We start from the raw sequence: 15,988 nt of genomic DNA, 5'->3' as shown, positions 1-15,988 counted from the left end.
TCAGCAGATGGCCAATAAACACAGAGCAGGAAGAGGCGGGTGGCCTAAGGGAGCTCCAAACACCTACTTCGGACCAGTCCAGTCAAAAGACCTGGGGAGGGCGGGGCTAACCTGACAACCCAATCCAACATTTGAAGGCGGTTACATCCGGCACTCCCGCGACTTTGACTCCGCCCTTTGCATTGACGTATACTTGCCAACCTATAAACGACTGAGCCTCGGAGGGAGGGGGAAGGAGGCGGAGAGAGGAAGGAGGCGTTGGCTGAGGAGGAAGAGGGAGGAGGGGCAGGGAAGTTCTGGTGGACAAGAAGCCGAAGACTCCAAAGAAGACAACAGGAGGATACGGTGGAGTTCTTCGCTGCTCAGCGGCCTTTCCGTATCCTTCTAGTTACAAGCCAGTTAGGAACGGAGGAAAGGAGGAAGAGTCTTTTATGTCGGAGGACAGAGAGAGAGGAGCTCTATCCGTCACCGTTGCCTCACATCCGGGACTTTGGAAGTCAGGCTCCGCCCCCTTGCACCTTTCAAGGCTATGGGAGGCATAGACCTCTTTAAATCTCCTTAAAGGGGTGGGTACCGAACTCGGCCGACTCCAACGCCAGCCTTAAAGGGGACAGCCGAAGCTGACAAACAACTCCTGTTGGAAGAATTGGGGCAAGTGGAGTTTTCCTACCTCCTGCCCCACGCAAGAAGTTCATTAAATTCATCTTAAAGGGGAAGTGACAGCTTGCGAAGGGCTAGAAACTTAATACGCTCTTTTAAAAGGAACGACTCGCTGTTTGAAGGCCTCTGGACTCTTTAAAGGGGTGGCCTCTTTCAGCCGGAGGACTTGAGACACTTTTAAAGGGGAGGTCGAGCTTTCCGCCCCTTTTAAAGGGGTGGTCCTTCCTCTTCCTCTGGGAGACTTGCCTCGACCCCTGGCACGGGGCCGCCACCGCACTAGACCAGCCGGACACGGTGGAGTCGTCTTAAAGGGGCCGGGGGCTGGACAATTTGAGGCCTCGCCTTAAAGGGACGGCCGCCCAGTTTTAGTCGTCGCGGCCCCGCCAGCCCTACAGGGGGGGGGTCTTCAGGCTTGTCGCCCCGGGGGCGGCGCCGGCTCTCTGGGCCTTGGCCTTGGGGCAAGCCAGGGGCCAGCGGATCCTGTTTTAAAGAGGAAGCCGGAGCTCTCTCGTTCCTGTGCAGGCGCCAGCGCCGCGCTCGCGACCCGGGGCCTGTGGACAGGCCACTTCGGGCCCCGCCGCCTCCGGATGCGGCGCTGAGGGCCGTCACCATGGAGACGGCCGCGGCCCCAGGCCCGGGCTGGGCAGCTGAAGGGGAGCGGCGACGAAGACGCTGCTCGCGGCGAGACCGTGATCGGGAGCAGCGGCGCCGCCGAGGTCCAGGCGGTGACGCGCCCCGGGCCTTGTTGGCCGCCCCGCGAGGCTCTTCATCCTCCTCGTCACCGCCGCCGCCCGCCCGTCCCTGGTCGTCAGCTTCATCTGGAGAGAGGCCTGGGGGCCTAAGACGGAGGCGGCCCCGACCTAGGCCGCGACCCCCGAGACCGCGAGCTCGGAAGCGGCCTGCCGGTTCGGGCAGCCGTGGAGAGGAAGAGGAAGAGGAGGAAGAGGGGGGCGCAGACGATGGAGAAGCCGAGGAGGAGCCTGAGGAAGAGGAAGAGGAGGAAGACTTGATCGATGGTTTTGCCATCGCTAGCTTTGCCAGCCTTGAGGCCTTGCAGGTGTGCCCTAATGGGATTTGGGGGTCTTTGGGAGGTGGGTCAGAAGGGCAGAGAGAAGGATATAACCTTTAGAGAGGATAGGGTTGAGGGGGCAGTGGTGACACCCCAAACCAGAGCAACCGGCTCCTCTTGCCAGGCTTCTGCCCCACCCTGGGGTGGGAGGAGATAGAGCTTGTCTCTGGGGACTACCTAGGTTACCCTGCTTGAGAGGCATTTGAGTAACTTGGTCACCCTTAGAGAGTTGGAAGCGTTTCTTTCTCCAACCACATTTCCACCACCTCTTCTACAGAAGGATGCATCTCTTCAGCCCCCAGAACGACTGGAACATCGGCTGAAGCATTCTGGGAAACGGAAGAGGGGGGGCTCCAGTGGGGCCACTGGGGAGCCAGGGGACAGCTCAGACCGTGAGCCTGGCCGACCCCCTGGGGATAGGCCCCGTAAGTGGCCCAATAAGCGAAGAAGGAAAGAGGTGAGCTTGTCCCAGATCCCAGTCCTTCAAAATTCATCAGTCAGAATATCATTCAAGTAGATTGACTTTTCATGAGCATCACAACTACCCATCCTAAACAGTAATCCCAGTTTCTAGGAGCAAAGAGGAAGGCAGAACAAATTGAACAGCAGCCCCACCTCCAACCCAGGTCTGAAGGACTTAACTACAGTCAAACTCACTTGCTTTTGCTTGTGCTATGTATACTACAAACATGCTGATAATTCGAGATACATCAAAGGCAGTTGAGTTATAAATCAGATAGATGTCCCTGCCCTTTCCTCTAGCTGGTGGCAGCCTAGGTGGAAACAGCCAACAAGCAAACACCTAGTCTAGTTTGAGCAGCTGTACAAGGCAATGATCTGGGAGCCATCTAGGCAAAGTGTTACAGAAACCCACATGAGGAAGCCACTCATTCTGTCAGGGGGATGGGCAGAGGGTTGTGGTTAGGGAAAGCCCCCTAAAATGTCTTGGGCCCCAAAGTAGTCAGAAGATTGCTGAGGAAAGAAGTGAAGAAAAGTTGTTTTGAATAAAATTTAAGATTTGAGAACCTAGTATATTAAGAAAATAGATGGCTGGCAGTGGAGGTGGGAAGTATACAAAGAAACTAGAGAGCGAGATGGAGAGTAGGTTTTAAGTGCCCTTGAATGCCTTGCTGGGGGTGTGGCTTTGTACAGTTGCCTGGTCAGTCAGCCTCCCTTACTTCTGGCCTCTGGTCTTTCTCAGGCCTTCTCCCGTCACTCTCTGGAAGCTGGATATATAGTAAGTGTTATCTACCTGGAATGGCCCATCCCTTCCCTGTTTGTTGGGTTCCTCTCCTCTTCTATCTCCTGATGTCTTTCTCTTTCCTTCTCAGTGTGACGCAGAAAGTGATCTGGATGAGAGGGTGAGTGGGGCTAGGACTTGTTGGGTGGGCACTGTTGCAGATGTTTAAGCAAGCAGCTTGCAGTTTAAAGAACTCCTACAAGCAACAGACATCCTTCCTAAATGGGAACATGGAGTACCTTGAACCAGAATTAAGTTCTGAGGAGGAAGGGGGGGAAGACAAAAGTGTTGGGGTGAGGGATGAGGCACAGTGTCCATGTGTTTTTGAGGGGTCTGTTCTCTTTCCCACATGGGGTGGAACTCGGCATCAGCTTCTTCACACGTGCTCTTACCCACTCAGCTATCTTTCTGGCCCCGTGTTTTGTTTTTGTTTTTTTCTTGTTTGTTCTTTTTTTGGTTTTTGGTTGGTTTTGTTTGAGGGTTTGTTTGTTTGGTTTGTGTTTTGTTTTTAATTTTGTGTGTGCGTGTTTTGTCTGCATGTATATCTGTTTCACCTGTGTGCGGTGCCTGAGAAGGCCAGAAGAGGGAACTCCAGGAACTGGAGTTATGGACAGTTGTGAGCCTCCATGTGGGTGGTAGGAGTTGAACTTGAACTTGGATCTTCTAGAAGAACAGCCAGGGCTCTTAACTGCTGATCTGTCTCTCCAAACATGACACCCCTCCACCCATTGTTTTTGATGATGAACATGGCTAGGTAATCAGAGAATCTGAAGGTTAGTTAGTCTGGCAACCTTCTGAGACCCTTTTAAGCCTCTACTAGCTTTTTACAGGAATCCAAAGTGAATCTGGAACTGAATGGTCCTTCCTATGGCCACCAGCATTTTTTTATAATTAGAGTCTTGCAGTAAGGACATCAGACCATGGTTGATCAGTACAGATGCTCATCCTGGAAAGCTCTTTCAGTTTCTCATTAGTGATTGTTGGAAAATAATGTGCCCTTGAAGGTAATGTTCTATCCCTTTATTCCCATAAAGAATTACATTTATACTCCCTGATGTTTGTCTTTCTTTTTGTTCCCTTCTCAAAGTTTTTAGAAAGTGATTATGCTGAGCTAAAGGGTTGTGGTCTATCTACTGGTCTGGGGTCACTATCCAATTTTAACTAATTATTGCCACATGAGAATAGGGGACTATTGTCAAAAGGCCTTCGTCTGTGTTTTAACACGGACTTTCCAGCTCTGGGAATATCACCAGTTTTAAGGTTTTGGTTTGTTGCTTCATTTTGGTTTTGGTTTGTTGTTGTTGTTGTTGTTTTGTATTTTTTGTTAATTTTTAAACCATAAATATCCGCAGACCAGATAGTGTCTTGTATCAGCAGTTAGTCTGGTTTGTGGGGTTTTTTTTTGTTTTTTGTTTTTTGTTTTGTTTGGGTTTTTTTTTTTTTTGTATTTTTTTTCCGAGATAGGGTTTCTCTGTATAGCCCTGGCTGTCCTGGAACTCACTCTGTAGACCAGACTTGAACTCAGAAATTCTCCTGCCTCTGCCTCCCACGTGCTGGGATTAAAGGTGTGCGCCAAGCTAGGTTTGTTTTTTAAAGATTGTTTTATTAGGACCAGGCATAATGATACACATCTTTAATCCTAGCACTCAGGAGGCAAAGGCAAGCAGGTCTTAGATTTGAGACCAGCCAAGGCTACATATTGAGACATATCTCAAAAATATTTTACTACTTTTTAATTATGTATGTGTCTATATGAGTGAGTACAGATGCCTGCAGAGACCAGAGGAATCCATTTCCCCTGAAACTGGAGTTACAGGCTGTTGTGAGCTACCTGACATGGGTACTAGGAATCTAACTTGGGTCTTCTGAAGGAGTCCTAACTGCTTAGCCATTTCTGTAGCTCTCTAGCAGTTAAGTTAGTCTTAGTTGGCATTGCTTTGATCTGCTGTCATCTTTGCCCTCTTTGGCATGGCAGAATTTTGGTCTCTTCCTTCTTAAGTCCCCTATAGCCAATATCCCAATAGATCATAGATAGGCTGATGAAATAGATAAGGCTTAAAAACCTAACCTTTCCCTGCCTTTCTCTCCCAGGTCTCCGATGATGACCTCGACCCTTCCTTTACTGTCTCAACCAGCAAAGGTTGGTCCTAAGGGCTGGGATGGAAGCAGGAAGGAGAAATGGGTGAGCATGAACTACTGCTAAGCATGTCTCCCATCCTGCACTCACAGCCTCGGGTCCTCATGGCACCTTCAATGGGAACTGTGAAGCAAAACTGTCTGTGGTCCCTAAAGTGTCGGGCCTGGAGCGGAGCCAAGAACAGCCCCCGGGGCCCGACCCGCTGCTAGTGCCTTTCCCCCCAAAGGATCCACCACCTCCACCAGCCCCTCGGCCTCCTGTCTCATCCCCTACGCCTTTACCAGCTACCCCCAGTCTGCCACCCCAACCCCAGCACCAGCTGCAGCTTCGGGTCTCACCCTTCGGCCTCCGAACGTCCCCCTACGGCAGCAGCCTGGACCTCAGCACTGGCAGGTGAGTGTGCAGAGCCGATCTGATCTGAAGAGCTGTAGTCTGTAGCTGGGCTTGGAAAGAGTCTGACTTGGGAGAGGATTCTGAGATTGGAAAGAGTGAGTGACACTGGGTAAAATAAATTTAAAGAGATTACTGCAGGACTTCCCTCAGTCCTTTATACATTCATGTGTAGGGCAGTCCAGTTCGTGCCTTTTTGTAGCTGTATATGCTGTGAGAACTTTGTGTAATGTGCATCTGCCACAGATAATGTTCTTGGAAACATACTTTGGGACGTGCTAACCTGACAATTAACATGTTGACCTTAACGTCAGTCAGACCTGGATTCAGACCGGCCACTTACTGGGTGTGTGATTTTTGACAAGTCACTTGACCTCTTTGGACCTCAATTTTCTCTTACGAGATGAAATACTAGTACCTCTTTCTCAAAGCTATTTTGAGGATTGATTCTGAGTGAAAGCAGTGTTTCCCAAAGTGTGTACACACATCATTAGCAAAACATGGGATGATTTCAGGTCTTGCCTTGGTAAATTCTAAGCTAGGCAAAGTTAGCTGCTTTAGGAAAATATGGTAAATACCTTAACTTCTTGATTTTACATGTTAATACTTAGAATAGACACAAAGTAAGTTATGTTCTAGAAAAAAATTGGTGTAGTACAGATGGTTGCATGGCTACAGTAACACTGGGGAAGGTGGCACGACATGTTGGAGACTTATATTGACTCAGAGCCAATGCCAGCAGTTGGTCGACAGTAAGTACTCATTAAGGGTTAAGAAGTAATGACTCTGCTGTTATGGGTTCTTCATTGTTGTTTGTCTTCATCATCATTGTTGTTATTGAGAAAACTAAGGCTCAGAGAGGGGCAGTGACTTGCTCAAGGTCACCCAGGGTGTTCATGGCAAGATGGGCATGGAGTTGAGGCTACCTGAGTAATAGGATAGGACTATGTGGTATTGCTTTTCTTATCTTAGGGTGGTGACTCTGGTGGTTCATTGTAATTAAGCATCAAAATGAATGCTGTTTTATACTGTGGTTGAGTCAGAAAGAAGAAAGTCATATGGCAAGCGATGACAGAGGCATCTTTGTGAAAACTAGATCTAAAGAGGAGAAGGGGTTGCTGGGTTTGGGAGGTATCTCATCCTAAGACTGGGTTCTCTGTAGGGAGTACCTGGGGGCCATGTTCTACCATCTCCCATGTTGGAGAACCGAGGCCACATCACCACCCAGGCTTCTGACCCACCTCCTGTTAGAGCTAGCACCTCCCACCCCCCCTCACTCATCTCCCCACTTCTCTCCCCAGCTCTTCACGGCCGCCCCCCAAGGCCCCGGCCCCTCCCGTGGCTCAGCCTCCCCCATCATCCTCCTCTTCGTCCTCCTCCTCCTCATCTGCCTCCTCCTCGTCCGCGCAGCTCACCCACCGGCCCCCGACGCCCTCACTGCCCCTGCCTCTGTCTACCCACAGCTTTCCTCCCCATGGGTTGCGCCCACCACCACCACCCCACCACCCGTCCTTGGTCTCCCCTGGCCCCACCCTGCCCCCACCCCCACCTCTGCTGCAGGTGCCAGGGCACCCTGGGGCCTCAGCTGCTAACGCCCTTTCTGGTGAGTTTGGGGTCCTGGCAGGGTGGAGTGGTGGGGGGCCATGGCCCCAAGGATGGGCTCAGTTGGCTTTGGCAGGAACCAAGGGCCTGTGGAGGGAGTGGCTCAAGGCTAAAGGGAAGAGGCCAGTCACCTTGGCCCAAAGAGGCTGACTTGGTGGCGCCAGATATTAAAGCCTTCTTCCCCTCCCCTCCCACAGAGCAGGACCTGATCGGCCAGGACCTGAACTCACGCTACCTGAATGCACAGGGTGGCCCTGAGGTGGTGGGAGCAGGGGGCTCGGCCCGGCCCCTGGCCTTCCAGTTCCACCAGCACAACCACCAGCACCAGCACACCCACCAACACACCCACCAGCACTTCACTCCCTACCCCCCGGGCCTGCTGCCTCCCCACGGCCACATGGTGAGCTCCTCCTTGGGCTGCTGATGAGGCTCAGAGGCCTAAGGGAAGGTGTTTCCTACAGGGGAAGGAAGACCCTGGCCCCCTGGCTGGCAGCTCATTCTTCCCTTCTCTTCCCTAGTTTGAGAAATACCCAGGAAAGATGGAAGGCCTTTTCCGACATAATGTGAGTGTGTGTGAGGGTGTGTGAAGTGTGGGAGTATGCATCAGTGGAGTCCAGTCTTCAGCTCCAAAAGCAAGAACCCTGAGCTTGGGAAAGCTTCTTGGGGGTGTTAGGGTGGAGACCAAAGAACTAATGGGTAGACCAGACCTGGGCTGCATCTCCACTCCCTGCTTGGACTAGTGCCCTTCTCTCCACAGCCGTACATGGCCTTCCCTCCCGCTGTGCCCGGGCTCCCTCCGGGTCTCCCACCAGCTGTCTCCTTTGGCTCCCTGCAGGGGGCCTTCCAGCCCAAGGTGAGCTCCTAATCCAGACCACTACCTCCCCCCATCCCTTATAAACATCCTGGAACCCTATACCTTTTTCCCATTTCCCAAAATGTTTCCAGCCCCCTGCCCTCCCTTCTCTACCCAAGTTTTTGCAAAGTCATGACCCCCTTTGCTAACCCATATTTCAGCTTAGTTCTAGACCCCTTTTTAGCTTGGTACTGGCTCTCCTGTCTGACCCCTACACTCCCCTTCACTCCCCTTTCCCAGAACACGAACCCTGAGCTGCCACCACGACTGGGGCCAGTGCTGAGCGGGCTCCCCCAGAAGGGGACACAGGTGAGGGGGGCGGGGCAGGTCCTGGGGGAGTTGGAAAGTATGTTGAGGGAGAGCAGAATTGACTAGAGAAGGTGAGTTCTTGGCTCTTCCCTACAATCCACCCTCAGGTGTCTGTAGAGAAAACTTTTGTGTAACAGGTCTTCCTAGGAATGGGGAATAGAAGTTGATGACACTGTCCCAAAAATGAAGTAATTAATAGAGCAATAGTCTTGTATTTTAGTTTTCTTTGTTTGGTGTGATACTAGATATCAAACCTAAGGCCTCACACATCCATCTACTACTGAGTTACAGCTCTAGAAAGACTGATTTTTTTTGTAGGGATTTTCAAATATAAGTCACAGGATTTTTCCCAAATAACATCATACCAGGAAACCCTGTCCATGGAAAGATAAACTTAACCTTTATAAAGTGACCAAAGTCTTTCCCCTATGCCACACATGTCTCAGACCCCAGGGCTCTGAGAATACTGTGAGAAAAGTATAGGACATGTTTCCTGAAGGGTAGACTAAAGTTTTCTGACTCCCCCCCCCCTTTTTTTTTTTTTTTTTTTTGGTTTTTTATTTTTTTGGATTTGTTTTTTTCAAGACAGGGTTTCTTTGTATAGCCCTGGCTGTCCTGGAACTCACTCTGTAGACCAGGCTGGCCTCGAACTCAGAAATCTGCCTGCCTCTGCCTCCCAGAGTGCTGGGATTACAGGCTTGCGTCACCACTGCACGGTGTTTTCTGACTCCCTTAAAAGGCTCCTCCACTAAGGGTTTCCATATATGGAACTGTTAAGAGGACAGACTCCTCTGGTAAAGAAGCCTGTCCTACCTGGCCATCCCAACAGGGCACAACCCTATAATCTTGCTCAGAAACCTAATATAGGAGCCATACCTATAGAGGGAAAGAAAAAAATGGGAAAGGAATTTTGACACTGCCAAGAATGGTTTGAGGGAGCCATAGTGACAGGGAAATTGCGTGACACTCGGGTCAGTAAACAGGTCTGAATCGCCTCCAATCTCTCCTTTACCATCCCCAGATCCCTGATCATTTCCGGCCACCTTTGAGGGTGAGTTTGGTGAGGCTCTCAGGCTGCATGAGGCTGGGGGCTGGTTCAGGGTGTTCGACTATGCTTGGTGGGACCCTGCTTGGGAAAAATTAAGTTGATGATGTGAAGGCAGCCAGGTGTAAAACAGTAGAAAGTACAGGGCTTTTAAGTCAAAACCTGGGCTTAGATATACCTGGCCATGGGACCTTGGGCAAAACAGTTTATCTCTCTGAGCCTCAGTTTCCTTAGGCTTTAAGATTAAGCTGGTCATCCCTCAGTTGTAGGGATGATGATTGAGGATGCTGTGTGGCAAGGCTGGGCCCAGGGCCAGACCTGGAATGGGTGATGAATGAACATTTTTCCTTCCCTTTCCCTTTGGTCATCCTGGGGCGACAGAAACCAGGAAAATGGTGTGCCATGCACGTTCGTGTGGCTTACATGATCCTGAGACACCAGGAAAAGATGAAGGTACTGGGGCTGGAGGGCTTGGAAAAGTGGGTCGGAGAGTCAGGGGTTGTCTGAACTCTGGGTAGGGACCTTCAACAAAGCTCATTTTCTCCTGTCTCATCACTGGTGAGCAGTTCTGTAGCACCTGGGTTCTCTGCCTGGTTACTGGAATGGTTAGAGAAGATATCAAAAGATGTAGTAGAAAGCACTTAAGTCTCCTTTGGTGCCACCCAGCTCTTAGTAGGAAGCTAGTGGTGAAGGAGTTAAGAGCCAGGGATGACCTAAGAATAACAGGATAAAAAGGGGTAAAAGATCTTGACCAGACCTAGCTCCTCACTGGCCCTCCCCTATGTCCCATGCAGGGTGACTCCCACAAGCTTGACTTTCGGAACGACCTCCTACCCTGCCTTCCGGGGCCTTATGGGGCCCTGCCCCCTGGGCAGGAGCTCTCCCACCCGGCCTCCCTCTTCACTGCGACTGGTGAGTCTAGCTAGCCCTCTCAGAGTCTATGGCCCAATGTTGACCCTGCTCTCACTCATCCTCATCAGAATCTCCCTCTTCTCTGCCCCAGGAGCCGTCCATGCTGCAGCTAATCCTTTCACAACAGCTCCTGGGGCACATGGACCATTCCTGAGCCCCAGTACCCACATTGGTAAGAGCCAAGAGAATTTTGGATTCCTATGCCCTGTTCTTCCCCTCTTTCCCCCCCTCCCCAGACAGGGTTTCTCTGTGTAGCCCTTGGTGTCCTGGAACTCACTCTGTAGGCCAGGCTGGCCTTGAACTCAGAAATCCTCCTGCCTCAGCCTCCCAAGTGCTGGGATTAAAGGCGTGCGCCACCACTGCCCGGCTCTGTGCCCCCACTGCCCGGCTCTGTGCCCTGTTCTTTTTTTTTTTTTTTTAAGATTTATTTATTTATTATATGTAAGTATACTATAGCTGTCTTCAGACACACAAGAAGAGGACATTGGATATCATTATGGATGATTGTGAGCCACCATGTGGTTGCTGGGATTTGAACTCAGGACTGTCACAAGAACAGTCAGTGCTCTTAACCACTGAGCCATCTCTCCAGCCCATCTGTGCCCTGTTCTTAACATGGAGGTACAGATGGAAAGCAGACCTAAGAGACAAGTTGGGTAGATAAGATTCTACTTACTTTGTGACCTTAGTCAGTTACTGTCCCTACTCTGAGCTGTGTGGTTCCCTCTTCTGTGGAATGAGTATGGAAAGGCAGGATGGTTCCCACTCTGTGGGTGGGACTCCCATCTCTGAAACAGTCTGTGATAGAGGGTAGTGTTTCACCAGGGAGAGAGTGGGGAAGGAAGGCTGTACAGGCTCAAGACAGTGAGGTCAGTGCCCTAGGGGACTTGAAAGTTTCCTGGGATGACTCATGGGTGGGGAAAAAAACTGTTGAACCCCAAGTCAACTTTGTGGCTACAAAGACTATGAGGTTCCCAGGTAGGCATAGACTAGTTAATTCTGACAGATTTATTATATGAAGTTAGAATCAGCCTGGGAAAGGTATTTCAGATAGGATGAAACCAGCACAAGTCTTCAGGCTAGTAGTTTGCTAGCATAATTGAGAGCCGTTAAGAGGTCTCAAGTGTCTTCGGGGTACAGATAAGAATTTGATTTAAAATCGGAGAGGCCCCAGGTTGTTGGTACCACTTTATAGCTAGATGTCTTTGGGCAAGTCATTTCACCTCTCTGAGCCTGTTTTATCTTTTGAAAATGGGAATTGTCCTTTAAACTCTTGGAGATTGTGCAGTGTCTGGCCTGACCCAAGAAATGCCTAGTACATGGTTGTTAAAGCTGGGTCACTAAGAGCTGGTTATAAATGCCTTTAATCCCAACACTGGAGGAGGTAGAGGCAAGTAGATATCTGTGCATTCCAGGCCAGCCAGAACTATATAGTGAGACCCTATTTCAAAAAACAAATAACAAAAAAAAAAAACTAAGCCACTAAGTGTTCCAACCTCATTACTGACTTGCCTCTTGCCCACTGTTTCACTGTTTCTTTCGGCCTGCTCAAAAGTTGGCTTGCCCTAATCCCCCTTTCTTCCCACAGATCCCTTTGGGCGTCCCACAAGCTTCGCCTCCTTGGCTGCTCTCTCCAATGGGGCCTTTGGAGGCCTGGGCAGCCCCACATTCAGTGAGTGCTGGGTAGAATGGGAAATGAGTGGTGGGAGCTGTGACACTGGGGCTATGGGCTCAAGCTGGGCCTGTGATGCTCTCTCTGTTCAGTGTCCTCTCGGCCCCTGTCATTTTCCCCTGTCACTTTCTACTTTACCTTCTACGTAGACTCCAGCGCCGTCTTTGCCCAGAAAGAAAGCCCAGGAGCCCCACCAGCCTTTGCCTCCCCACCAGACCCATGGGGCCGCCTGCACCGCAGTCCTCTTGCATTTCCTGCTTGGGTCCGACCCCCTGAAACTGCCCGGACCCCGGGCTCAGATAAGGAGCGACCTATGGAGCGAAGAGAGCCCTCTGTCACCAAGGAAGAGAAGGACAGGTATGTCCTCTATACAACTGCCACCTAACCCACTTCAGTGCTGTCAGTCACAGGAATTCCTTCATTCTGTCCCCTTGTGCTCTCCCTCTCCACCAGAGATCTCCCTTTCTCACGGCCACAGCTTCGAGTTTCTCCTGCTACTCCTAAGGCCAGGGCTGGCGAGGAAGGAGCCCGGCCAGCCAAAGAGTCTGTGCGGGTAAAAGAAGAGCGGAAAGAAGAGGCTGCCGCTGCTGCAGCCGCCGCCGCTGCTGCTGCAGCTGCCGCCGCTGCTGCCGCTGCCGCCGCTGCTGCAACCACTGGGCCTCAAGGTCTTCACTTGCTTTTGGAGAGGCCCCGGCCACCCCCCTTTCTTGGCCCTAGTCTGCCAGAGCGCTGTGCAGGCTTCCCAGAGCCAACCTGGTTGGCAGGGCCCCCACGCCTAGCCAGGCCACCACGCTTCTATGAGGCAGGTGAGGAGTTGACTGGACCAGGGGCCATGGCTGCTGCCCGCCTCTATAGTCTAGACCCTGCTCATCCATTGCTATACAGCCGTTTGGCTCCTCCACCACCACCTACTGCAACTCCAGGAACCCCTCACCTTCTCAGCAAGACCCCACCAGGAGCCCTTTTAGGAGCACCACCACCTCTTGTGCCCGCTCCCCGGCCCAGCTCCCCACCTAGGGCCCCTGGCCCAGCCCGGGCTGACAGGTGAGGAGAGGTGAGGGGCAGGGGCAAAGCTCCACCCCCTTTCCCCATACCTTGTGACAAAAGTCCTAGGGCTGAAGTTTTTAAGCCAGGGTTGGAAGGCAAAGGTCACAATTTCATGGTCATCTCTGAAGTCATGGACCTGGGAATAGAATCCCCAGCCCCCACAAGTATCTTATGGACTGTGGGGTCACTGGGAGAACAGAGGTCACAAGCCTCTAGAGAGAAGTACGTGTGTGTGCATGAGGGGGTCATTTCAGAGGTTATGGCTCATGACCTAAGGTGCACCAATGCCCCCTCTCAGGGCCTCTAGGCCCTTGGCCTGCCTCCCCAAGGGCTCACTAAGCCAGAGGCCAAAGTGCCCCCCTCCCTTTCACCTACCACCCAAGTTCTCATGCCCTCCGAGGGCTGAGGAAGGAGGAACTAAAGGAATAGGGGTTCCATGTACATATTTATCACCCCTTCCACAAATCTCCCAGACCTTTTGTACATTTTTACAGGGGTGCCCCTCCCTATAATCCCCTTCCTGGTTAATTAAATCCTCAGACTGGTGCTGTGTTCCTAGCCTCTTGGCCTCTCTGTAGGGATAGGGTGTCCCAGGGGAAGAGCCTGGAGAGGACAGGTAGGAACCCAGGGCTTGACCCTGACTATGTGGGATCCAGAAGGAGGTAGACCAACAGGGAAAGGGACCTCGAATCTAAGCTGGTGGGAAGGGCAATAGTACCTGGCTGACAGCCTAGGTTTCTTTAGACTTGTTCCTATTAATTCTGTGTGGCCCACAGCTCTAAAAAGGCTCAGCCTTTAAGCTTCAGATTCTACTTCTTTTAATGGCTAAGTCCCTACCACCACCCCATTTCCAAGTGCCCCCAGGATTCCTGGGCCCTGTTCCACAGAAACCTGTCCCAAACTAAGGGAGGGAGAGGTGGCCAGAGAAGGTCACCATGAAACACACACCAAAGAAGGGGGTTGGTTCAGGGGTGGGCAACATAGGCAGCTTCTTTAGCAGCCTCCCAGCAGCAGCCCCAGCCTTCCCAAAGCAGCAGGCACCTCCAGGCTGGGGCCCAACTAGAAGGCAGGGCTCAGTTTAACAAAACCATAACTTTGACTTTTTCCCCAGTGGGGCTTATTCTGTAACATGACTTGCGAATATTTATATAAAAATGAGTGTTACAATGAGACACCCCCCTCCCTCTGGCTCCTCTTTCAGTCTGTGTGAGTTGTCTGTCATGGGTTGGACTGGGTCCCAGAATGAGGAAGGAATGAGGACAATACTGACCATGTCCTGATCAAGGGTTTCCCCTATCCCTCCTATCTGGGGAGCTCTGCTCCCATTAACCAACCCATGTGAGTTGGTTAATGATGGGTATTGGTGTTTACAAATACATTTGGTTCAAACAATGCAGAAAGACATTGAACCATCCCCAGGGGTAGCCACTATTTGGTATGTGTTCTCTTTCTGTTTATCTGTGCATATATGTTAGATTAATAATATTTATAGATACATAGTTTTTTTGCCAAAACATTGTCAGTACAAAACAAACAGGTGAACACAAAGTTCAGAGGAAAAGTACCTCATAATACCAACTCAGAAAACCACTGATAGATGTGTGGCTTGGCATGGTGATGCATGCCTTTAATCTCTGTACTCTGGAGGCAGAAGCAGGTGGATTTCTGAGTTAAGGCCAGACTGGTTTACAAAGTGAATTCCAGGGCAGCCAGATCTACAATTTAAGACTCTACCTCCAAAAAAAACAAACAAAAAACCCTTGGTGTGGGACTGGAGAGATGGTTAAGAGCACTTGCTGCAAGGAAGGGCATGGTGTTACATACCTTTATTCAAGCAAGCCTAGTCTACATGGATAGGCTTACTACAGAGACTGGCTGTAGTAAGACTGTCTCAAAACAAACAAAACATATGCTGTTCTTTCAGTGGAGCTAGATTCAGCTGCCAGCACCCATAATGCTCACAACCATCCGCAACTTTAGCTCCAGGAACTCCACTGACCTCTTCTGGCTTCTGAGAGCATCAGCTGTATATGTAGTGCAAACATATGCGTGCAAGTAAAACACTCATATACTATTTTTTTTAAGACTTAAACAAAATGTTGTAAGAATTTGGGCTGAAGAGAGGTGGCTCAGTAGTTTAGAGTACTCGTTAGTCCTACAGAGGACTTTGGTTTGATTTCCAGCATCTACATGTGGGCTCATAGCAATCTGTAGCTTCAGTTCCAGAGGAACCATTGCCCTCTTCTGATATCCTCAAGCACCAGGTATACACATGGTACACATCAATCCATGCAGGCAAACATTAGTACACATAAAAATCTTTTTTTTTTTAATAAATGTATGATTTACTTCCAGTACTTGGGAGGCAGAAGCAGGCAGATCTCTGTAAGTTCAAGGCTAGCCTGGTCTACAGAGTAAGTTCCAAGACAGCCAGTCTACAGAGAGAAACCCTGTCTCAAACAAAAATTAAGATGTAAATGGAGCCACATGCTTTTAATCCTAGAACTTGGGAGGCAAGGTGGCAGTTCTCTTGTGTTCAGAGACCCTGACTCAAAACATTAAAAAAAATTAATTAAAATCAACACTTAGGAGGCAAAGGCAGGAAATATTGGTTCACAGCCACCGTGACTGCAGTTACATAGCAAGGCCCTGATTCAAGGAACACTGACAAAGTGGGGATAGAGTTCACTTGTAGAATGCTTCTCCAGCATATATAAAGCCTTGAGTTGGAGGGATCCTCTGTACCTGTGAAACAAGTTAGGGAAGATATGCTTCAAAGGTAAAAATTAGAAACCTGAGGGTATGTAGTGATAGAGGAAAAGTACAAAACTACACACTGATTCAGAAAACCACTGTTCTCAGATCTTGATTCCTTCAATTATTCTGACTACTTGAAATGTTTTGAAAAGGGATTGATCCTGTGAACCAGTTTGTAACCTCCATTTTATACTTAGCTTATATTTTCATATTACAAGCATGGTTACACTAAGCATTCACCCCAGTAGGACCTTTGTCATCCCGCCTTTACCATCCAAGTGCTGGGATTATGAGT

At 50.2% G+C, this 15,988-nt stretch overlaps 2 protein-coding genes across 5 annotated transcripts in view; one reads left to right on the top strand and one right to left on the bottom strand.

Annotated features, from left to right (window-relative positions):
* Septin1 (septin 1) overlaps positions 1-15,988 on the bottom strand; it is a 502,205-nt gene that overhangs the window by 258,210 nt on the left and 228,007 nt on the right. The window lies entirely within an intron of this gene.
* Fbrs (fibrosin) lies at positions 237-14,108 on the top strand. Of its 3 annotated transcripts, XM_052197989.1 has the most exons (18): positions 237-1,717; positions 2,007-2,186; positions 2,931-2,966; positions 3,061-3,090; positions 5,061-5,109; positions 5,199-5,499; positions 6,798-7,099; positions 7,296-7,498; positions 7,617-7,661; positions 7,856-7,951; positions 8,192-8,260; positions 9,282-9,311; positions 9,687-9,758; positions 10,100-10,217; positions 10,309-10,389; positions 11,806-11,889; positions 12,039-12,246; positions 12,343-14,108. In XM_052197989.1, exons 1-18 carry the CDS (start codon positions 1,271-1,273, stop codon positions 12,935-12,937), a joined length of 2,946 nt encoding a protein of 981 aa, XP_052053949.1. In that variant the 5' UTR covers positions 237-1,270; the 3' UTR covers positions 12,938-14,108. The 3 variants fall into 3 exon arrangements, with proteins under 3 accessions (XP_052053949.1, XP_052053958.1, XP_052053966.1); XM_052197998.1 differs by lacking the exon at positions 3,061-3,090; XM_052198006.1 differs by lacking the exon at positions 7,617-7,661.

This window comes from Apodemus sylvaticus, chromosome 1, assembly GCF_947179515.1.
Source record: "Apodemus sylvaticus chromosome 1, mApoSyl1.1, whole genome shotgun sequence".
NCBI lineage: Eukaryota > Metazoa > Chordata > Mammalia > Rodentia > Muridae > Apodemus > Apodemus sylvaticus.
The sequence above is the reverse complement of the archived record's forward strand: the minus strand, read 5'-3'. Positions and strand labels throughout refer to the sequence as shown.